Source organism: Eurosta solidaginis, chromosome 5 (genome assembly GCF_040869045.1).
Source record: "Eurosta solidaginis isolate ZX-2024a chromosome 5, ASM4086904v1, whole genome shotgun sequence".
Lineage (NCBI taxonomy): Eukaryota > Metazoa > Arthropoda > Insecta > Diptera > Tephritidae > Eurosta > Eurosta solidaginis.
This window is the reverse complement of record NC_090323.1, coordinates 269647246-269672104: the sequence shown is the minus strand read 5'-3', so window position 1 is coordinate 269672104 and position 24859 is coordinate 269647246. Positions and strand designations below refer to the sequence as shown.

The 24859-nt window shown below is 33.3% G+C and overlaps 1 protein-coding gene across 4 annotated transcripts in view; it reads left to right on the top strand.

The window, feature by feature from the left end:
- Window positions 1–577: 577 nt before the first annotated feature.
- Pdk1 (Phosphoinositide-dependent kinase 1) overlaps window positions 578–24859 on the top strand; it is an 84967-nt gene continuing 60685 nt past the window's right edge. Inside the window, exon 1 of one of the 4 annotated variants that reach the window (XM_067790480.1) lies at window positions 578–799. In XM_067790480.1, coding sequence (XP_067646581.1) covers window positions 740–799 — 60 coding nt within the window. In that variant the 5' untranslated portion in view covers window positions 578–739. Of the gene's footprint in view, window positions 800–11719; window positions 12477–24032; window positions 24547–24859 lie in introns of those variants that run through there. The other 3 variants (XM_067790479.1, XM_067790483.1, XM_067790481.1) reach the window with 3 other exon arrangements.

Sequence of the window (24859 nt, the reverse complement as noted above, 5' to 3'; positions counted from 1 at the left end):
AATGAAAAGTTCGAAATTATCGTAAAATTTTCTGGAATTTTCGAAAACATTTATAAAATTGATTTGCATATTACAAAACTACCAAAAGTTTTTTCTTAAAAAACATCAAAAATAAAAAAGAGGAAAATAATTGGAGAAATTTGAACAAATTTTTCTGTTCGCCGCTGTGCATGTTTTATTTTCCAATATATAATTATTCAAAGCATTTGGTGCAATATTCTATGTATTCCAGTTATGAAAAATTATGGTCCTCTGTAGATTTGAAATCAAGTGATAAATTGATTGCCTTCTTTTTCAGCTGATTTCCTGCCAGCAGCAAGTTCATCCAATCACTCACGTTGCATTTAAAAACTTTATCAAAACCTTTAATATGCGTAGTAGTAAATTTTTCAAATTGTTGGTTCGGGTAGTTGGCGGGAAAAGCGTAGTTTTTTTTTTATTACAAATGAAAATATTGAATATTTAATTAACGCGCAATTTTATTTATCTCAAGCTCGCGCCAAAAAAATTGTAAATGCGTATAAAAAAATGTATTAAAATTTGTATTGAAATGTGTATCTAGCGCTTATAGTGAAGATAATGATTTTTAAACTTCGCACAAAATTCAGTGATAATCTTCCTCAAAGCTAAATACAGTAAAAACTTCAAAGCGGCTATTATTTTAAAAAGGATAGAAATCAAATTGGGCGAAATTAGAAAAGCCAAAATTTATTAGTAAGCAGTACAGTTAACCGCGTCTATGTTTGCAATTTTACGTGAATATTTTATGGGCAAGAAATTGAGCCGCGTTGCAGAGAAGGTGAGTACCCACACTCTCTTAAAGTATCGAAGTATTTTAAGGGCCGTTTTCACCATCTGCCAAAACCGTTCGGCGATTTGTCAAATAAAGTGTCATTTAGAGTTAATCGAGGATGGAGAAAACGGCGCTTAGAAATTATGTGCAGTGAAATAAAGAAAAAAGAGTTTACTTCACGTAGTTTCTTAACTTAAAAAATAAAATATTCATGTTTATCAAAATTTTGCTTTGTAATGTTGTGCTTTATTAACAAATCTTATTATGTAATGTTATTTCATATTGGTTTCGATTTGGTGTGTACAGCTGCGAACAGAAAAATAGAAGTGACATTTTTTTTCAAATTTCATCTATTAAATTCTTCTTTTTTCATTTTCGATATTTTAAAAGAGCACTTTTATGTATTTGACAACTGACACCATGCAAACTTGTCTTAAGAAAGATTTCGAAAAAGTTTCAAAATTCGAAAAACTGTCATGAGAACTTGAACTTTTTAATAAGAGTTCCCTGAAATTATATAGGTATGCATTTTTTTCGGAAGGGTGTTTCAAAATTCCTTTCATATAGAAAAAAATGGTCATCTTTTTGTGTGGGAAAGAACACTGTCAAAAATCAACGCGAAACTTGTTCTTTGATAGTCTATAATTGAAATGGCTACAAAACTGTTTACTAAGAAACATTCATAGAGCTCCGACCGAATAAGAATTTTGAAACTTTGGTTAAATTTTTTTGCATAATTTCAGCTACAAAATGTTAAAAGTTGTTTCTTAAAATATCGAAAATACAGGAAATACGATTTTTCTGTTCGCTGCTGTATAGTAAAGCAAAATAGAGTTATTGATTTCGGAAGCTTAGGAAAACTCATCTAGTAAGAATTCGTTGTATGTGAACTCCCTTGAGATTCTAATAACAAAAAGTTTGCAAAATTTAGTCATATTTGAAGTTAACTACCACAAAATTAAATAAAACAAAATATTTACCTCTTGCATTCGAAAAATTTTGTCAATATTTCGACATCAATCTGAAGTAATCGTCATGACAAGAAAGTAAACAAAAGTTTCTGGATTTTATGTCAAATTATTAAGTGGAAAGTTTTTATGCTACATTTAGTCAATGGCTTTTGATCAGCAATGTGAGAGTTTGAAGTGTTTTTTATGAATATAATTTTTTCTTTTAATATTTAAAAAATAATTTAAGAGTACTATTCCTTATAATTTTAAATTAAAGTTCAACTTGCCGTTCATAAAATACTATTTCGATCACTCAACTAACGGAAACTTGTTTGCAACGCATCAATAAATGTTGTGTTCACTGAAATCGCTCATCATCATATTGCAATAATAAAGGTAAAGTCACATAATCTCACTTTTTCATCAGCTCTGCTTGCCAATATTGCTTGGGATATTTTCTTCCAGGGTTTCTATTGCTTTGGTTACGGCTACTATTTCCGCTTGCAAAACGCTACAGTAATCCGGCAGCCTGTAGGTTCTGTTTATTTCCGGATCAGCACAGTATTTCGCAGACCCTACTCCTTCCAATTGGCCCTTTAAGATGTGCTAAATTTTTTTTTTTTGCAAAATTTGTTCTGTATTCTGTTGAGATTACAAAGTTATGTTAATCTTTTCAACACACATGGGATGAGAACACCTGAATATTCAGTTATCATGCTCATTATAACGACGAAGAAATGATTTTTCGCTGGCGATATTCGTTCCTCAAATTTTAAGAGTGTATGCTGAAAAGAACGAACGACAGAGATCGATAAGATTCATATGTGGCCTTTAAACCGAATCTGAAAATTGGCATTCTGTACATATGTATATGTATATCATTCCGTCCCTATTCTCAACGGTGGGTCGAATTATCTAATGAGCAGCCACCCCACGCTAATGCTTCGCTGGGCATAGCTTGAAATTCGTTGGGAATGTGAACTGGCCCTAACTCGTGTCATTATGTTTGATCGACTGATAAGATAGACAAACAAAAAGTAAATTAAGAAGATTTTTGCATAGTAACATGAAGATATAAACAATTTAAATTTTGCGCTATTTTAAATTGTTTACACTGTAATTTTCGCAATATTTACCTGAATCTAATTTTAATTATTTGCTTATGTTTTCTAATCTTAATTTCAGATTGATGTCGAAATATTTACGAATAAAATTAATTAGAATAAATAAACATAGTGTTTGATTTAACTTTGGTCTTGAACTGATCAAACATAGCAAATTATTTTTGGCACGGGTGTTTTCATTTGCCGCCTTAAGTACAAGAGCGCAGAAATCTTATTAGATGAGATTTTCGCCCGCTTCCAGAAAGCGATAACCCGATTCTGGCATGAAGAATTTGTCACATGTATACCAATTACAAAAATAAAGAACATTTTACAAATTTTTTAGCGGGAAATAATAAGTAATAAATTAAGTGTATGTATGTGTATGTACATATTGTAACTAATTTAGTGAAATTCCGCTTATTCCAAACTTTCTGCTAATTGCTAAACTTTTGAATAAATAACTCCAATATTCTGTATTGCAAAATGGTCTTTATTGGACTACTTTGATAGTACTTCACAATAACACCTATACTTCACAACCAATAGCGTGCTTAAATCAAACTGATTACTGACTACTCAGCTTTCGTTGCTTTTATACTCTCTGTTGTCTCGTCCACCCATTTCTCCTAAGGTCTAGTAACTTCTCGAAATTTATGCTTGGTTACCATTCATATATATACATGTATTTGTAGTTTATAGCCTCTCGCATAGGCATATGCGTGTATATTGGTAGTTTATAGTCCCTCGCATAGGTATATGCGTGTGTATATGTGAGTACTACTTCGGCTGTGTTTATGAGTATCTCTCCGTTGCATTGTATGTATGTGTGTAGATGATGATTAATTTCTTTACGTACATACTGCTTAGTATCGGCTTAGTGATGGTTCTTGTTGTTGTAGCGATAAGGTTGCTCCCCGAAGGCTTTGGGGAGTGTTATCCTTTGCCGGATACAGATCCGGTACGCTCCGGTACCACAGCACCATTAAGGTGCTAGCCCGACCATCTCGGGAACGATTTATGTGACCACATTAAACCTTCAGGCCATCCCCTCCCTCCCCATGAGGAGCTTGGCGTCGCCAGAGCCTCGTCTGTTAGTGAAACAGGATTCGCCGCGGATAGGTGAGGTTGACAATTGGGTGTGGAAAAGCTATATATTGCGCTGGCAACCTGAAAGGTTGCTCTACACAGCCCCTTGAATCTGGTATTTTAGTCGCCTCTTACGACAGGCATACCTACCGCGGGAATACTCTGACCCCCTAACCCTCTGCGGTCCATGGTAGTATCGCTTAGTGATACTAATATTCGTCACAATATGTTTGAATTACTTATTCTAGAATGTAATACCATTTTGGTAATACCATACAAATCCAGATATAACGTTGTAATTTTTTGGATTTGAGAATGAAACTTCTTTTATTTATTTAGTATAAAAGATTTTTCATGCTTTTGCTTATTATGTTGCACATCTTTAGAAGTTTATTTATTGCAGTTATACCTACAAGTTTTAACCAACCGAAAGAAAGTCCCATTAAGTTGTTGTATTGACGTACATTTAAGCTTTTTCTTTTTTTTATGATTGGTATTAGAAATGCCAAATCAATCTCAGCAAAACAGTGTAGGTGGACTAAAAAGGTAACCCGCTTCTTATTACTGCTTTGTGGCGCTCCATATTTCTCGTTTTTAAAAAGCATTCTATTGTTCCTGCGGAGTGTGGTTTTAATTAACTTGTTGATTTGTCGCCACTCTTCTTGACCGCTCAGAATTTTAAGTGTAACAGTATCGACATTGCTTGGCTGACTCTTTGCTAAAAGATTTGTCGGTTCTGGCTACCCGAAAACTCACTTAGGATCTTCTGCCTTTTTTGTTCTCTAAAGGTATTGTTGGAAATTCGGGAAGCATTTCGTTAATATTAAAATCTGTGGTTAGTTCATCTGTCTCGTTTATCATTTTCCAGCGTTCTTTCCACAGCCTTAAGATTTCTTCCCTGCTTTCTTGTCTAACGACTTTCATTGAAAACGCTGCTTTGCTAACTCTGTTGGAAGCATTTATTACGACAATGGTTGTAAGGGGGAAAACTCGCTTGGATTTGGACCTTTACCATGTTTTCCATCATGGCTGTATCTAACTCCGGTGTCGGCGTTCTGACCAACATCTTTTTGAGTACTATTTTGTTATCACGTCCCCATGGGTTCCCGTTGACATCTTTTCGAATCTCCCCTCATATCCTCTTTTTCTTGTTCACTTTAGCAGTCTTAAATTTGTTTATCTCATTTTTGTGTGACTTTGCTTCGACATCAGCTTGTCCCATGCGGTTGGCCCCCCTTGCGCATACTCGCCGTGTTTTAATTCTTTCCACTCTGGGCTCTTTTAGATGCCCTACTAGAAAGGAGATGTACTGATGATGGCTGCCAGTAAAGCCTTCTAGCACTTTCCACTCTCGTTTGGCTCCAGAGATATTTCAGATGTCATCGTGATATCTGGTAGTGCTGTTTCGCAGCCGGGTTGCCTGAAGTGATGATTATGTTTATGTTTATGATTATGTTTATTTTTTAGCTTTATCTCCACTGTCGTTATTTTTATTTATTTATTTTTTAATTGTCATTTTGCATTTACCTTTGTCTTAACTCTTATATTTTCTTCTATCCTCAAGTTTATCTTCATCTCTCGCTGTATCTTCATTATCTTTATACACCAATGTATCTTCTTTCTCTATAATTATTTTTATCTTTCCTGCTCCCCGTGCTTTTTTGTTTACGTCTCAAACCCCAAAGTAATTATCAAAACGTGCCACTTTCCTTCCATAGACCTCAAGTCGCCATCGTAACATTGGAATTTATTCATTCAATGAGCGTTGTCGAAACATGATTTTAATATAAGGCGACATTATGTCTCACAATCGAAATGTTAATTTTGTATTTATCAAAAGTTTTGGTCGAGCAAGTTGAAGCAGCTGCAACAGGTTTTAGTCCGACGTTTATTAGCCACAGGCGCAGCTTTAGTATTAGCCGTTTAGCATTCAGTGATTAAAATGTAAGAAAATGATTTAAATTTTCAAACATTTCAAAATTAGCATTTATTATTTAACAACTAGTGACTGTCGCGTCAAACGAGTTTATTATAAACTCGAACGCTTAACACAGCAAAACAAAAACAAATATTCACATTCACGCTTATGAACGTGAATGGAATCATCACCGTGCTTTTTAAAACAGGTTGAGTTTAGGTATACCATTTGAAAAATACAGCGATCTTCACAAAATGTTAGTATTATGGCAATAATCATGATCTATGGTTTACGGAAACAGCGTCGCTCACCGCAAATTCGCACTTTAGTTGTAGCTGCGATCCAAATTGCTGATATTACAACATAATGAGAGTTAGAATCACTTCTGGCAGCTGGTGCTACTTTGAAATGAGTAGGCAGGTAGGCAAAAGTAAAATCCTCTCACAACGCATGAAGATAACACTCTATAAGTCTCCTACAGTATCTGCTTTGATTTGTTGCTCAAGATCATGGACGGTGGCGAAAGAAGACTATCCCATTTTCGATCATGGAGTGTTCCAGAGAAAATGTCTCGGAAATATTTCTGCGGGTATTTGTGGAAATTCAATAATATCTGGCTGCCTACACTGTGAGCTGTAGAGGCTTCTGGTCAGAGGAAAGGAGAGGTTACCACTAGGGGGAATTTGCAGATGGAATTTTCGTCAGGCCTCTGCACCACATAGCAGGACGGGTACGATACGTGATTTGTAGAGAGGACTTTACCTCTCAATTGCCTACCTCCAGCCCAAATTAGCATTTGTTTGCAAGAGCGGTTTTTCGCTGGATTACAAAGCTGATGTTGTTATTTATGTTAATGCTGGTTACCAAATAAACAAAGTCTTTCACTATTTCGAAATTATGGCTGCCAACAGTGGCGCTAACTCTCTGCTTGAGGTTAGGTTAGGTTGAACTGGTCGGTCCATGAGGACCTCACATAGACTGATTGAGTCCGTAGTGTTACCAGAAGTTTGTTTTAACGACCAAACTGAAAACCCCTGCATGAGAAATGCGGAACTCCTGAGAGGTGATCCTTCATTTTTGGCTGATGCAAAAAGGAAGTTTTTTGATTATAAATAAAATAATCGAACCCGACTGGTACATTGTTCTGACTTTCTCTACTTTATCACCTGGATCTTATCTGCAGGGCTGTTCAACCCCTATACACTTGTAGCACTTTTATTTTTGTTTTGCCCTGAATCATAGGCACATATACAAATTCACACTTTGAATATAAAAAAAATTTCAAAACACTCCCATATGTCCTCGCATATAAATAAAATTCTTATGGAAGTTTTTGATTTTCATATGTAAGGGCAAAGCAAAAACAATTTCATATGATGAACGAGCACTTGGATATGATACATGATTCAATTACTAGAGGTTTGTTCTTCAATGACGGCAGAACTTTGACACTCCCAAATTGAAAAATCTGGACGGGTTGCTTTTACGAAGTAAGAAAAACGGGTAATAATTCAATCCCCTTTAGCGAAAATTGTAGTACAAAAGTACCTTTAGTAGTATATTAGTAGTGATAAAAAATTTGTAAATGGCAACAGGTTTTGGAGGAAATAATTAATTTTCTACTAAATATTTCAAGAATTTATAAAGAGCTATGTTGGTTTAGAATTTTATTCAAAAATACACTATCACAATTTGTTTCAAAAACTCCCTATATGAGCATAAGTTCAATGCATTTTAACATAAGGGGGAGTTAATGAAAATCATTCTGAGGCGTTCTTCAATCTAATACTAAAATAGGGCGTTTTTGTGACAAATCATGAAATGGGAAGTTTTTTAAAAATGTTTTGCGATAGGACTATATTTAAAAGGCAGCCGACATGGGCTGCCAAAAAAAAATATAAAAGAAAATGGCTTATTGTCTTAGAACTTCATATTCCGGTCTTGACTTTGACAGAAGAGTTCAGCTTTTATGCGGTCCTGCTACACAGGGAGTATTCACCTTTTTACTCTGAAATTTCGGAAAGCTCCTTTACGTTGAGTATTCATGGAAGTCTTCCGTTAATTTAGAATATTCGGAACACGTTCGTTTCATACTACCTCACGAAGTCCGAATATATCAAATAAGTATATACTACATAATATTCCAAATATAAACCGATTCCCCAAATTCTTAAATGGTGACGAATTTTCCGAACGTACGGAATGAATAAGTTAACATGCTCAATGAGTACATTTCGTTATGGCATCTCCGATATTTACTAATTGCATTTTTACGTAAATCGATTTACTAGTCGAGTTTTTGACGTTGAACGGTGAATTTTGAAGTGGTTTAGGCTTCGTCTGTTCATAGGTTTACGAAAGTGCACGATTCCTTGATGTCCGTACTTTTCAAAAAATTACCTATGTTCAGCCACACTAATAGATCATGGCATAGTTAATAAATTCATCATAAAATTAAAATAAATGTTCTAAGGAATTATGCACTTTAGTACTTATCGGGGATTTGTAAACTGATTGCTTCCTATTTCTACTACTAATATTTTTCGAAAAATTGCAAAGAAACAACACTGTTAACGGATGTCAATTCGATTTGGGAGCAAAATGGCTGCAATTGTCAAAAAATTCGTCTGTCGAGTAAACCTCTTCTGATTGAATCATGGATATGATATAAAAATTTACAAAATCAAATTTACTTCGAAAAAAATTGTATACCAAAAAGTTTTCATATTTCATATATAGAAATGTCCTTTAATAAAGAATGGGAGCATGAGTTCCTTTTTTGCGAAAATTTTGAGTGCGAAGCACAATGTAGATATGTTGTGCTTTGTAACTATGAAAGAAAATTCGAAATACCAGTTGAAACGACATTTCTTCACGTGTCACCAAAACTTTTTTGAAATGGTCAAAGGGGATGAAGAAAGGCTTGAAAAGATAAAAATCTTAAAAGAAGAGTTTCTTGAGTATGATGCGAGAAGAATACTTGATGTGATTGAAGACGAAGGTCCTCCAAATCATGTTAGAATTTTATACACCAAAGATAATTATGATATGTGCACATTGAAAGCGTCATACACGACAAGCTTACGTAAGTTTGAAGCCCTTTTCCGATGGACCTTTAATAAAATAAATATGCCAGGAGATGCTTTCATGTTTTGGAGTAAGTGGAAGGGCAATGGCAAGCAAAATAAACAGGGTAAAATTATCCCGATAAACGGTAACACGTCGAATTGAAAATTTACACCAACATTTAAATAATAAATTGAGAGGGAAACTGGATGCATGCAGATATTTTTCAATTGCAGTTCATAAGTCTTGTGACATAGCAGATACTAGCCAGCTTTTGATAGGTACGTAGTCTTAAAGCATAATATAATGCTATCACGGGTGAAAAAAAATACTTTTCAGTGAAAGTTTGGCAAAAATGTGTGTTTTAAACCACAAAAAAAAATCACCATCGAAAAAATCTGATATACTTCAGAAAATTTCACACAGCTAGTATATATTTACTAACATCTCACTTATATATGCTTAGGAATACGCATTATTGATGATGATTTTGAAATTAGCGAGGAGATATTTGGTATCATGCCACTTTTGAAAATACCAGAGGAATAGATATATTCAACGCTATTTATAAAAAGTTCAATGAGAATCTTGCTTTGACAAAACTATCTGCTATATGTACAGAGGGAGCACCAGCCATGGTTGGTAACAATAATGGTCTTGTTGGTCAGCTAATCAAAAGGGGAATAGAAATACCTGCATATTACTGTATAATCCACCAAGAAAACTTATGCGCTCAATGACAGCATGCCACTAAAACTGTGGATGTAGTACTACAAATTTTAAAAAAGGTCATAAAGAGGTCATAACCCACTTACACTAGAAATTTTAAGAAATTTCTAGACGAATGCCAAATGTCAATATGGTGATTTGGTAATGTTTACACAAGTAAGGTGGCTGAGCAGAGGAAAATGCTTAAAACGATTTTTTGAATTAAAAAATGAAATACTAGAATTCGTTATATTAAATTTAAAAGACACGGACTTAATAGAAGCTATATCTTCAAAAAATTTTAAGTTTGATTTAGCATTTTTAGCAGATACTGCCAACCACTTAAACATTTTAAACTTATCGTTACAAGTATACACATTATGAACTTGTTACTGCGTTTATTCCATTTAACTTAATACATATTCTATGCTTGTTGTATTATTATATGTAGATCTATACATACATAAAATTACTTGAACTGTATCACAATATTATTTACAAAAAAATAATTCCATTTAAAAATAATATTTTAGTTGTTCTCAGTGCACTTACAATTTTTGTAGTTGTGAGTTGTGTTAGTATTAGCACTTCAATACAAAAATGTTTGAGCAGCCCTGCTTATCTGTCTCACCCTCTTCCGCATCTCTTATTTTTATCAAACGCAAGCCGCCAGCCGCCAGGAAAATATCTAGAAGCCCGAAAATCGGCGAATTCCACTTGAAAAATTTTATTTGATTTAGGTTGATTTTGATCATCGTATAAAACTTGGATTTCCATATGAAGGTGCCATTCGGTCGTCAACCAAGTTCTGGTAATACAATGGGCACACTCAGTCTAAGTGAGAACCTTATTCACCAGTTCAACCGTGCCTACCCCAGTTTAGATCTACTACTAGAACTATCTTCTTCAGCATAAGGTTTAAGAAACCGCACAATAGGAAGTTGTCTTGTAAAAAGGCTCGTTCGATTTCGAACGGTTCGCAGTTGTGTTTTCTAATACCTATGGAACTGATGGTGTTACTCAACGTATTTTAGCAAAACCTTCTGAAGATTGTCGCGGAATGTCAATTTAGCAACATTCGGAACATGGAAAATCTTAGAAAAATTAAGCTAGATCTTGTCTTAATAATGCAATCTATCTGTTACAATCGAAGTAACAATGCGATCCTTCGAACTCATTCCCTAAAGGCGTTGGCACAATGACATTTTTCATATAGATGCGTTTAACACAAGCTTATGCATTCCAATCACATCGCCACAATCAACCAAGATGTTGCGTTTGTAAATATGAAGGAACTTCAGACGTGGCAATTGAAGTTTAGTACGCCTTGCCCATTCACATACAAAATTTCGCGAAACACTAGTATAAACATTCTCCCTATACAACAAAAATACTTGCTAACATATTTTGTGTCATATTCGATTGTTGTATTGCAGTTTTTAATTGTGAAAATTGTTAGAAAATTTACCAACCAGTGGGAAAATACTTTCACTTGCAAAGTGTGCCAACACCCTTAGCCAAAGCAAATGTCAAATTCTTCTTCTTATGATTTGCTTGGAACAAAATTGGGGAGTTGGCTACTTTTCAATATCAGATGGCGCCAGTGTCGCGCTCATTCTACCATTATCCATAAAAATGTGTGCAATCTACTCATAATGCATAAGCTTGGGTTAAACTCATCTATATGAAAAACTGCTTATGTGACACCAACATAATTGAAATTCCTTTCTTATTGCTGCGGGCAACATGCACACATACATACGATCATACGCACGTAATAAATAATTTATTTAGCTGCATTCTAAACAAACAAATAAACGTAAACAAGTGAAAAAGCAATAATATCAAAAACAATGAAAAAGAGAGTTTAGCAAACGCACGAACTTCGGTCGAACTGTTGAGAGCAGCATGAATTGTTTGTTTTGTATTTTCATCGACGTCGACTGCGCTCTACGTTCCACGAAAAGGGGAAAAATGAATTTGTTTTGATTTCAAATTGTTCTTATCATTCGCATTCGAGAATTGACATGGAACGCGCGGAATATGTGAAACACCACAGCGAATGTACTGCCAGCGCAACATTAACGACAGTTTATTTTGAAACTTTGTTCGGTTTGGGTGCTTTGAAAATAAGACGGACTTGTGAATGAAAAGCGTCTAGTAAAACTGGAGGCGCCAAATTATTGTATAAGAAATGAAAATAAAGTGAATACGCATGTAAAATAAAAAAATTGCATTCAGACTAAAGAAATAAGCAAACTTTTTCGTGAATAAACAAATGGAAATTTTTTGAAGCAGTATTCAGTATTATAAATAAAGCGAACCAACAACTTTAGTACAATTCAAGTCTTTATTATTTACAAGAAAACTACAAGTCAAGTGTATTAAGTTAGAGCGAAAAAAAGGCGCAAACACAAAACTAATTGAATGGAAATTTGTACAGTCAAAATTAATAAATAATTTATGTGAAGCACAAAAGTTGAAGAAATTTTTGAGTTGCTTTCTAAATAATTGATGAATTTAAGTGCAGAAAAACAAAAAAAATAATTTTGCCGTTTTTTGAGTTAAGCCAAAAGTACTGATTTATTACAAAAAAAAAAAAAACTTATTTAAATTTTATAAATAATTTATCATCACTTTAATAAATAAGTAAAGAGTTTTGAAGTGTTTTTGCATATTGAAAACTCAACGTCAGCAAAAAAGTGGAAGATTCTTGGAAATGGCGGTGAAAATTCCAGCTGAGAAAATAATTCGTTTTGATTTTTAATTTGTTTAATTTAAAAATGAAATGTAAAAGCTGGTCAAATAAAATCAACAATTTTGTTGTACGGCGCTTGAAATTTATCAAGGTAATTAAATATTGACATAAATTTGGTATAAATTTCTTTAACAGAAAAGTTTTGTGTGAATGCTCCGAGTTAAGAAGTGACTTAAGTTAATGGAGTTACTAGAAATTTCTACCTGCATATTTAATCGCAATGTTTAAATTAGGTATTTGGTTGTGTTTCACGAGTGCAGTTGGATAAGTCAGTGATGCAATTTCGAAAAATAAAGTTCTTCAACTTTATTTTGCAAATTCCAGGGGCCGTTATGAATTTTATTTAAAAAAAAAATAACTTAACTAAAGTCTTCAGTCAAAATGGGACCTACTTACTGAATTTAGAATCGAAATTTCGGAAAAGGTCGAAAACTTAATTATAAGTGTAAATTTTTTAATATAATTTATTGAACGAAGTTTATAGTCCTTGGTTCATTGGTTTTATATAAAACATGCAGGTAGAAGAAAAACAAAGCATTCTGATAAAACCAGCTGAGAATTTCCGATGCTAACAGATAGGTTGAGACACTTCACATTAAATTTTTACTGCTATCTATTAAAACAACTTGCAATACCTATCTTAGAATATCTGCAAATTAAAATAAAGAGGAAGTGCTTATTTTGAACATTAAAACAAAAATGCCGCAATCTATGATAAATATTGATTAGTTTCAAATTCGATCCCGAAAATAATTCGACTCTTACCACCGCTCTTACATTTTTATTTTATCATCATATTTAACTTTTTCCCATTACAAGCCTGAATAGAGATTGATCAAGATTTGCGTAGTGGAGATTTTGCTTGATTTTAATAGATAATTAGTGCAAAAGCTGTTCTTATTCTTTCCGTATCTACTGAAATATTTTCAAAAAAGAACTTGCTCTGCAATTTGTATGTGTTTTCAGTGGGGCCCATCTACTTAACCTACGTCCAAATTGATTATAGCTAAATCTATTTGTTTTATTGATTCCATAATTTAAATTGTTGTACTAAATAATGTATTTGCATATTCTCTATTACCAACATAGCGCCTCGAACAAGTACATACATATGTATGTATCATTTCCTGGTAAAATATATACATAAAGACAAAAAGTATTTCTTTTCAGTTAAGGAGATTTGCAAATATGATCGGTTTCTTCGATATATGTATTATTAAAACTTGTCATTTTACTTTAAGTACTTAAGCCAACTTTACTCACAGATCTCACTAACGGAAACCTACATAAATTAAGTGTTTCTCAAAATATCTAGACCAAGTTTGTTTTTTCCTTTTTAAGAACATAAAACTGTGTGGTAGTACCTTTCAAGAATTCACTGTTTGACTATTGAGTTGCGTGAAATACATTTTAATCCATTACCTATACATATATAGAATAAAATGTTCAAATCTGACGTATCTTGTTTAAATTAAGTAATTGTAATCCATCTAAGCTACGTTAATAAATACTCACATACCCCTAAAGATTACGACAATAATAGGTACGTATGTAATTAGATTTTCTTTCTTGAATGACGAATGGAAATTTCTCTCAACCAAAAAAACGAATTTTTATGTAAAAACCAAAGATAGTTAAAACGGGAATGTGTGTGTTTTATCACGCATGCAAGTTGTTTCAGAGTATATACCTAGAAACATGAGTAAAAGGAAACAATTTAATCATTTACGGTTTTTGGGAAGATAATTTAAACAGCAAAACAAAATACGAAACAAAGAAAGGCCACCATGAAAGTAACAAAACCAATAAACAATATTGACTATAGAAGAAATTCCACGAATGCTGCAGAAAGACAAAAACAAGCGTAACAACAACAACAAGTTTAACAATAACAAAATAAACACAATGGCCACGACAACAAATCCAATACAAATCCAGGTCATTGTCGTCGTCATCGACTTTTGGACAGACGCAGCGTTTGGAGCGACCGCTGTTATTATTATTGCTTGTTTATTTAGTATTGTTTGTTGTTGTTGTTGTTGTTGTTGTAATGTGTTTATTGCAATTTTATGTTGTTCGTTTGTGCCATGTTTGATGTGAAGGCGAATAGGTAATAAAACAAAAATTAACTAAAGTCAAAACAAAACGCGAAAAAATTTACAAATATATTTAAAAATAGCTACAAAAACTTGATTTTTACATACATACACACATCCAAAAACTGTAACACAAAAAGCAATATCTAAACACTCACTTGGTATTCGCAAAATACAATTAAAATAAGATTTTTTTGTAAGAAAAAATACAATTCGAAATTCGCAAAAATAAATAAAAAGTACATATTCGCATAAAAAACACACAAATTTTTTCTCGTTTTCATGTTCGAATGCGTATCTGTGTGTAAGAGTTTTTTGTTTGTTGATTTATTTAATTTTGGTTGTTGTGAAATTTTGCTTTATAGCTTTTGTGCTGCCGCTGGTATCTAGTCTCAGCTGTTTTGTGAAACCAACTTCTAAGTTTGCAGTTATTTGTTTTTATTATCTACTTATTATCTATGTACATACATACTTATCTGTTATTGTTATATAATATATTTAAATTTAAAATTAAATACATATTTGTTTATTTATTTTTTCCCAGTTCAACGGAGTCCTTATTTCGCTTTCACCTTTTTCCGCCTTTCACTCGTTTGTGTCAATTGAAATTCTCATTTTGGACTTGTTTTTCATTTAGTTAGTTTTTTTTAGCGATTTTATACGAAAATATAATTATGCAAATATGTGGAGTTAAAATTAGGTTTTTATAGTATGTACGTATGTAGTTACTTATTATCTATTAGTTAGAACGACTAATTTTTGTTCATAAGTCACCAATAAATTGTATTTATTTGCACAAGTGAAATTAGGTATTTGAAAATAACTTCGTTTATTGTCTAATCAGGGACTTATTCATATGTGTACTTAACTAAGGAATTGGTAAAATATTTTATCCCCTTTATTCACAAAAAATACAAAAGATTTATGAAACTCCATAAAATTACATTTCCATCGGTCCAAATTTGTAATTACAAAACTTTATAAACGTTTTTACTATTTATTTGTCATAAATAAGGGAATAGAGCTCGACACTTACATAAAACAACCTGCATTGTTTGTTTCAAAAAGGCGCTCTTTCTTTGCTGAAATTTGAGGTAGGGTATTTTCTTATAAATTTTCGAATTTAGTTCGAGGTCTTACAATGAGCGATTTATAATCAGGGCAGAGCTGTCTTTAAAGGCTTAGCTCTTCTCTGTTGATAGTTTTCGAGTATTGTTAAGTTGTTGGCGCTGTTACAGTAATTTATAGTGTTTCTTAATTGCCTGAAGGTCCTTACTCAAGAGAAAGTTATCCTAAAAACGTTTCCTAAACAATTTAATTAAGAGGCGCTAAAAGTCTTACTTCAGTTTCTACTGCAAGTTATCCGAAATGGCAATTCGTTGAATTTTGTTTTGGTGTTCTGTAAATCGTTGCTGTTTCGTACTGTATATAAACTTACACACAGGAAGGACGGGGTACCCTTTTTTTCAGTTTTAAGTTTGAATTCGTTTTTTATGACATTAAGGACCACTTGCAAAATGGCAAGCTATTTTTTATGCTCAGAGTTAATTAAAAAATGTTTCAAAAATACATCAGTTTAACCCCTCATGTCTAAGTACCTATTTATTGTTTTTTTTTTTTTTTTTGTTTAATTTTTTGTTCATAATATTTTGCTTAAAATCTCCATGAAAGGAATTATTCCAATCTAAAACCGCTAAGATTCATATGGCCAAAGCTGACACAGAAAAATTTCAAAATTTCCGATTTGCATAATAGTTTTAAAAGCCAATTCGCTGAGGTTTGAAAAAAAGGGGTACATCCGAAAATATGAAAAGAAAATGGGAGCAAGCACAATCTCATGTATCTATTGAGGAAATTCCTGAACAGACTTATCGTTAGCCTCATCCTTTTAGTATTTTTAAAATAGGTTAAACTGGACGGTCAATAAAGAATTCACGTACTTAGGCTGAATGTATTCATAGGGGTTTCTTTTAGACAATACTCCTTTTTAATACATTTTTAAATCAATTAAGGGAGTAAGGAATGTAAGGTTTGTATTTTAAGAAAATTCAAAAATTGTATCGTCCAGAAAAACTGTAATGAAAAAAAAAAAAAAACTCCCAGAAAAGAAATTTAGAAAAAATAAAACAAATTTGGACGTTTTTGTACTGAATTTTCCGGACGAATAGGGACTACCTGTTTTAAAAAGGTTTTTCATACCATAACAGTGCATAGCAAATTTTTCACTTTGTTCAACATATGTATGTAAATAAAAGACAAAAGACTTCTAACTGCGAAAAATTGTAACAAATTAAGGTTAAAATGATAGTATATTGTTTACTGTACTCGTTTTTGATAAGCATTTCCATGACATTTTCCACACTCCCAATGTCCAAATAACAAATCCATATGTGTTTTGTTATTGTAGATACCTAAATTTCCAGCATATCCTATTAATGCAGTTTCCTATTTTGTTAGTTAAGGGCTAATCGCCCTAACTGTTATTCTCAGAGCGCGAAAGGGACCTACTCACTCACACACACTAACATATCTATACAACACACATTCAAATATAGTGACAGGAAATGAAATGGAAAAAAATATGAAAACTTCGAACTTCCTTTTATAGAAATTTTGTTCTCTATCTATGGCTATTCCGTTCGCGCCCTTTGCTGATATGTAATGGTTTGTTTTGGTTTTCTGCTTTTGTTTGTTGTAAATATATATGTGTAGTAGTTTTTACTACACAGGCACACAAATACAAACGCGGCAATAAACAATATTTATTCATATAATGGCGTCTGCGCTGCAAGTACCCATGCCCTTTTTTCAATTCCGTTTTATACATTTTCTTTCTTGATTCTCTCTTCACAGCCATACTTGCTTCCCACTAGATTTTTCGCTGCATTTTCCTCTGCCACAAAACTTGTTATTGTTTCTTATCGCTGATGTTGCTGTACGTATGTAAGTGCAACCACCAATGTTTGTTTGTATGTCAGATTGTGTGCTGTAAAACTGTAGAAAAATTACAATTTTCTGTTTTGTTCTGCACTTCGCATCTATTGGCCTCTCATTCCCACTAACAGCACAGCTTAAGCGAGGGCATTTACAAGGTTTTTGTGTAGCAACGTCGTTTTGTAACTTGCCTGTCTCGCGCCACCTTGCTCGTAGCTACAACAAAATATGTACATACTACATGCATATGCAATCCATCAATGACGATGTCAGCGACGAGTCAACATAGATAGTTGAATGCAACCAGAAAGCGGACGGCATACGTACGTACAAATATATGTAGAAGAAGCAACTGCAAACAGCGGCAACCAGAGTCGGAACATCCGTAGCACCCATGCATCGCAGACAATAATTACAACACTGCGACAGTTGTTGGTTGAGCTTCTTGCAACACATATGTAACTTTGTCGAGCAGTTACATACTTAGCTCGCTCCATCCTTTCCCCACTAGCACTTAGTCGCATTCTTTTTATAGGCCCCTCTTAATCAATATCCCCGTACATTCGCTTTTATATTCATTCTGTTTCTTTGTCTGCTTAAATGTATGGCTAAGTATCTCAGTCACCTTGTGTTATGCTTGATTTTTGTTGTTATTCAATATCTTTTTCAGTGTTTTTGTTGATTGTTGTTGCAGCTTTTGCCGTTGCAGCCTAGTTTCGGTTTCAGTTGATTTAATTTCGGTTTCTGTTTATATCAAAATCGCTTTTTTCTTCTCATTCATTGTACATAGTATTTTGTTGTTTGTGTCTCTTGGTATTTTTGCCGCCCATTCGTCTTATTTCGTTATCTGTGCTGACAGTGTTCTGTGGTAATTTATTACTCTTTAATACCTCGATATGTGTATACGATTTTTTATGCACAAATGTTTATTTAAGTCTGTAGTTATGTACATTCAAACGGTACATATTTATTGTCCTCTTCTTCGTGCGCCGTATTTCTTTGTTTTATTTTTATCTCATTTTACACGCTTTGCTGCCCCAGACTGCTTATGCTGCTGTTGTTCTTGTTGTTATACTGACAATGTCGTCTGGTTGGTTGCATATAAAGAGGGGCTTGGGGCTACGAGGTTTTATTTTACAATATTTCAAATCATCCTTCACTCGTTTGTCTACACATATATGTATGTATATTTTTTCAGTTAATTTCATTTAAGTGGCGACGTCACTCATTGCTGCTCGTCGGCGGCTTGTGTGCGCGTTCGCTTTGGCCTTTTGTTTGCCGTTTGAGCTTCGTTTTATAGTTTCTACTTCCTGATTGCTGGTCTCAGCATTTTTTTCAACTTGAAACTACTAGGTATTTTCCTCACAGACAGCAAATAAATTTATATCTACACATTGTTAAGATACTATATTAAATGACGGCCTAGAAGATTCCACTTACATGTCTGCTTGGATGGCCTTAATGTATCTCATTTACCTACATATGTGTGAGTATAGATGTAGAAGAAGTCTATTGAAACCCTGCAAGAAATGCCATTATAGCATCATGTAAATAATTTCACTTTTTATTTCATTTGGAATAATTTGTAAGCTTTTGCTCAAGTTTGTCCTATGAAGCAATATTTTAATCAATTGCCACAAAGTGACAGTTCTTACTTCTTCGGATATGACTTCTATCAGTTAGGTTAATTGAACAACACTTGTGGAAACGCTTCTCTGGTGTACCAGAAGGAGAAAAGTTATAAATTTTAAGTTGCTTCCATGGCATCTAATATAAAATTTCATTAAAACACAGCACTTCTAACAAATAGGAGACCTTATAAATTGCCTAATTATTATTTTTTTTTTAACTTCCATATGGTTTGATACATCTAAAATTAAACCCATATGCACGTATCTACTTGCAATACAATATTAGTCGTGTTTTTTACATGTATCTGGATTTGCGGGTAAAAAAACGCTTATTATCACTTAGATAAGATTAGAAGACTCATCTAGCGGCAATTATTGAAGACTCGCGGCAGTCGTTAATTACTGCTTTCTAACGGAGACACGCATCTCGGTTAGCTATAAGGTGTAACCTATAGATGAATTGGTTGCGATGAATCGTAGACACACTCTTTTTGGTGATAAAAGTGGAGAATAGTGTAGAGAGCAAATGGAGAGACACATTGCGTTTGCAACTGTGTATAATGCATACTGAAATTTAACAGTACTAATTTTCTGCGCAACAATTATATATGTATATAAAGTTTAAGTGCATATGTAAATACATGTAAGAAAAAGAACAATTATATAATATTAATACTTCAACTTTTAAGCCACAGGTACTATATTATTGAGTACATTTATTCCACTTAAACGGAAAAGTATGACTGAAAGAGGAGTGTTAGCGTATCAAATTTTAGCCCAAAGGTGAATCGTTTTATAAGAAACGGTATCTATTAGGCTTAAATTCATCAAGTTTTCGGACTTACGGTACTATACTATACCTCTTATATAACAGCCTTAAAATTTAGAAAACAAATAAGAAAGGCTAAGTTCGGGTTTAACCGAACATTGCATACTCAGCTGCCAAATTACAGCCTGCAAAACTTTTAAATTACCTTCTTTTAAAAGTGGGCGGTGCTACGCCCATTGTCCACATTTTTATTAATTTTCTTTTCTGCGTCATAAGGTCAACCCACCTACCAGATTTCATCGGTTTATCCGTCCTTGGTAATGAATTATCGCACTTTTTCGGTGTTTCGAAATTTTCGATATCGAAAAAGTGGGCATGGTTATGGTCCGATTTCGTTCGTTTTAAATAGAGATGTGAGATAAGTGCCCAGGAACTTACATACGAAATTTCATTAAGATACCTCAAAATTTACTCAAGTTATCGTGTTTACGGACAGACGGACGGATGGTTAAATGAACTTCAATTCAATTCTCGATTAGTTTATGCCGTTGCGGGGTACCGTTATGCGAACAAAATTAATATACTCTGTGAGTTTTGCTCAGCTGAGTATAATAACGCAGACGTTTATTCAACTAAAAAATCTGTACAAGGCCTAAATCAATGGCTTAGGCCTAAAAATACTCAACTATCATCTCCGATGACTGTGTTTAGAGACTAGTTGTAAAATTTGTTGCAGGGAATTAATTTGCCTTTATGTAAGCATGTATGTATTTCTTTTTTTCGCATTTCTTTCTACTTACATACACGACATTGCAGTTGCCTGATTGTGACGCCTGTTTATTGTGTTGCTCCCACAGCCATTTCAAGCTGTTGTTGGTTGCTTATCTCTGTTTTTGTTATAATGCTTATTTTATCCTGAGTTGGTGGATAGGTTGGAGCATGATCCAGTTTTTGCAACAGTTAAAATGGGGCAACAATTCATCCGGCAATGTAACGTAATCATTCGTGCTCTTGTTCTTTTGGGGGCCAACACGCGCGCTTACACACATACACACACACCCCTGCGCATGTTTATAAGTTAATCAAAAACCGTAGGCAAGATAGTGCTGCTCTATTTTCGTTCCACCGTGTATGTATGTATGCATATGTATGCTTACAAGTCACTTTTGCTGTTTTTCAGTTTCCGTAAACAATTTGGAGGTTGTTTAATGACTGTAACAACATTTTTGTTATTGTTATTGTTTCATTGGCCAAACTGTTATTGGGGCTTAAGTATTGCAATTTCGAGAAGGTTAATTAAAAGCAACAAAAGAAATGTAAAAAAAAAAATAAAAAATAAAACATTGAAAGCAAATATGCGTACAAAAACAAAAAAGTAAATGCAAGCAATTAATTTGAAAGGCAACAACATAAACAAGCATATCCAAACACATACAAACGTACGTACATATCTACATACATATAAAAGGTTCAATACAGTTCCAACAGTTGCTTGTAGCCCCACCAAACCGAAGCCCCCTTTTACAACATAAACTCACCTCTGAATGCACATACATATGTATGTAAATACTTACATGCATACCTATGTAACTTTTAGATATATTTGTATCACATAATCGTATAAAGCCGACATTCCATAGTCGACACAACTTCAAAACAAGTGTAGCTACTATTTAGCTCTTGCCATTGAGCTTTTCGTGGCGCAATCTTCTTATGTATTAATATCGTCAGCATTATTTATTATAAGTAAGTAAACTCTCTCCCGACCTCGCATATTCGCTCTTTCTTAGGTCTCTCGTTGCACCAGCACTATGAAAGCAAAACAAGCTAACAAAATTCATTGACGAGCAACGATGTCATCATCGTTTTTTCAGTCGTTTTCACATTTAATACTCCCATAAATTTTGCCTGCTCATCAAGACATCACAATTGTGTACTAATGAAGTAGCGCGTTTCTCAATTCGTAGTCCCATCATTTGGTAGGCAATGTAATGCTGCCAGGTCGCCCGTGGTCTTCATAATGGCCCAGTTAGTGTAAAAGGAGAAGCATTCACTCTCCTGGCGACCTTCAGGTGCAACGTCGAAACTGATTTTTTGACGTGAACTTATTTCTAATAAAGAAAATTTAAAACACAGGTACCCATAGTAAAATACAACAAAAAAAATGGTTTTTTTGAACCCATAAATAGTAAAATGAAAAATCCTAAGCTACTCAAGCCCACTTGAAGAACGGCAAATTATCTCTTCATCTCAGAGGTAATTTGGAAAATTTAAAGCTCTACACTGAACGATTTCTTAATCAATGTCTTTCAAATTGAATAGTGTAAACTCGCGTGCCATAATTGCATGCAACAAAATTAGTAGACAGCCAAATGTTGAATCAACTCAATTTTATTATTTGTGCAATTCTTGTTATGTTTGTTTACATTTGGGCACTCAATAAAAAACAGTTTTTAAATTCTAACGACTTTTGCGAAAAAATTTAAATTCATTGCATTTCATTGATTTGAAAAACACATTTTTATTTATAAATTGTTATGCTTGAAAAAAAATGTGTACTGATTTCTCTTTTTTTCAAATTCAGTTCACAAAACTAGTCGCTATTAACTTTTCTCATGCAACTAACATTGATTATAAAATTGACCAAAATTAACATCACATTAGGCACTTAAATTTATTAGCAACTTTATTTACACTTATGAAAATGTTGGGCAAAAAACTAGTACTGGTAAATTTCAATTTGCATTATACTCAGTGTTACCGATTAAAGTAACTCTGTTAAAATGCGCTGAAAATGCAATCCTGCGTGCTTGTCCATTCTTCTTTGCGTTAATTTTCTTTATCATAATTTCGCCATTGCTTCTTAACGTCGATCAGGCGATAGTCAGAAAATGTATTCTTTTACATAGGACAAGAATATTGAAATTAATATAAAGAATTAAGGTATATATTAAAACATGTTGCTTAATTGAATATTATAAATATGTAACATGAAACACTATATATATGTATTACAGATTTTTAAAGCATCTAGTGCAATCTTAATTAATAAAGCACAGCTATTAAAACTTATTGGTTCATTATTTTGCAAGGTCCGCAATACTCAGTTGCAACTGAAATGTGTCTCCATTCAGTCAACCGAAATCAATGCAAATTTTCTTGACTTGACATTCTGCTCGGTGAATTGGTTGAATTCGCTTTGCCATCACTTTGTTCAGATTCGCCTTGGTATGATTTTAACCTGATATAAAATATAACTTTCCGTACTGCAGGTGGCCCTAGTTGCTTTTTTGTTTGAAGTAAAGTTACTTAATCGGTAGTGTGTTTTCTAGTAGTTCATTGAATTGAGTAAATAAAATAGAATTTTATCGCCGATCGAAAAGCATTTACTGTTTAGAAGAATTATAACCTATTATGAATGTATTGAGTGTCGTTACTAATTTCCATACGTATAAATACAATTAAATGGAATAACTTTTTTTTTTTTTTATATAAGCTGATTTGATAGTATAACACAAAAAGGGCCCAAGCTTTACCCTTCTGTTATTAATAACAACACTATAGGTGCCCAACAACTTTTACGAAAAAGTTTGTCAAATGCAGTAAAGAATTTTGTTCAATTTTGTTGAAAAGAAATTTTCAATGTTCTCAAAAACCAAATAACTTCCTAAAAACTTTTGAAAATGGTCCCTCATATTTGAACGGGCAACTGCGTACGAAAAAAAAATTCAAAAATATTTACCATTTTGAATTAAAATCAAGCAACTGGGCAACACTGCTTCACTCCCAAATATAACAGCACTTAACATTACGAATGCGCGCGCTCACCAACTGACGCAGTGAGATTTTAAAGATTTCTCCGATTCGGACGTCATTCCGTATTTCTCTCAATAGTTGCTCGCCTTGTACACTTATTACACATTCCTTGCCTTTAGCTATTTTTTTATCTTAAAATCATATACCTACCTAATATGTAGATATAAAATAATGTGTACGGAGGTTTATGAAATTGTAAGTACATATGCACCTAAATAGGTTGATACTGGGCGCCACAACAATTTGAGAGCAGCCGAAGCATAAATATGTGCACATACATATGTCAAATGTGGAGCGGCACAACGAGCTCCACTCAATACCCAGCAGAGTATCTGTGTGTCTACACATGTAAGCACAAATACATGCAAAGCTTTTTAGCAGCACAGAGATTGACTTGGAGCAGTTATATGGGGCTCGCACAGCTTCGGCAAGTCTTACAAAATTTGTTCAGTTACGAATGATTCAATTTTTTCATTCTTGATTAGTTTCTGTGGCGCTTTTGTCGAGACGAACGTATTTCTAAATTAGCTGAAAGGCATACGGACTAACTACTAAACTAACAAAAAAGTAAAAACAACATAATTAAAGAGAGAAAGGATACAAGAAATTGTGTATAATAGGTATATGTCGATATCTATCGTATTACAAAGTTCCAATAAATAAAAAATAACAAAAAATATACGCAAATAAAAGTGCTAAATTTTAGAAAAAATGTATTTCAAATAGTTAAAAATAGCATATGTAGTAGTCCAATTTAAACGAAAACAATAAAAATAGCATAAGAAAATGATCTAAAAATTATTCAATGTGTTGTGCTTTAAAGTGCGTTGAAAAAAAAAACACACGTATGTGTGTCTGTGTGCTTCATTTATTTGTTTATTGGCTATTTTGGCGAAAAGAGGAGAAAAACAAAAGGTGATTTTTGCTTATTTGTTTGCTATTGATTTTTCCCTTCACTACTTTTTTTTTATTGGGTTGAATGCTACAAATCATTCGAGGGCGCTTCCTTGGGCCAGTGCGGTAAAATTGAAAACGATGCGTCTTCGTTTAGAAATTGTCTCACCCACGGCTGTTTGGATATGTGCTGAGAAATTTAACAAAATTATAAATATATTAAATAATCCATATATATGGCTTTAAAAATCCAAGAGAAACTTTTATTTTTATATTGTTGTTAAAAGAACATAAAAATTAGATTAAATCGAAATTACGTCAATACATTATTTTC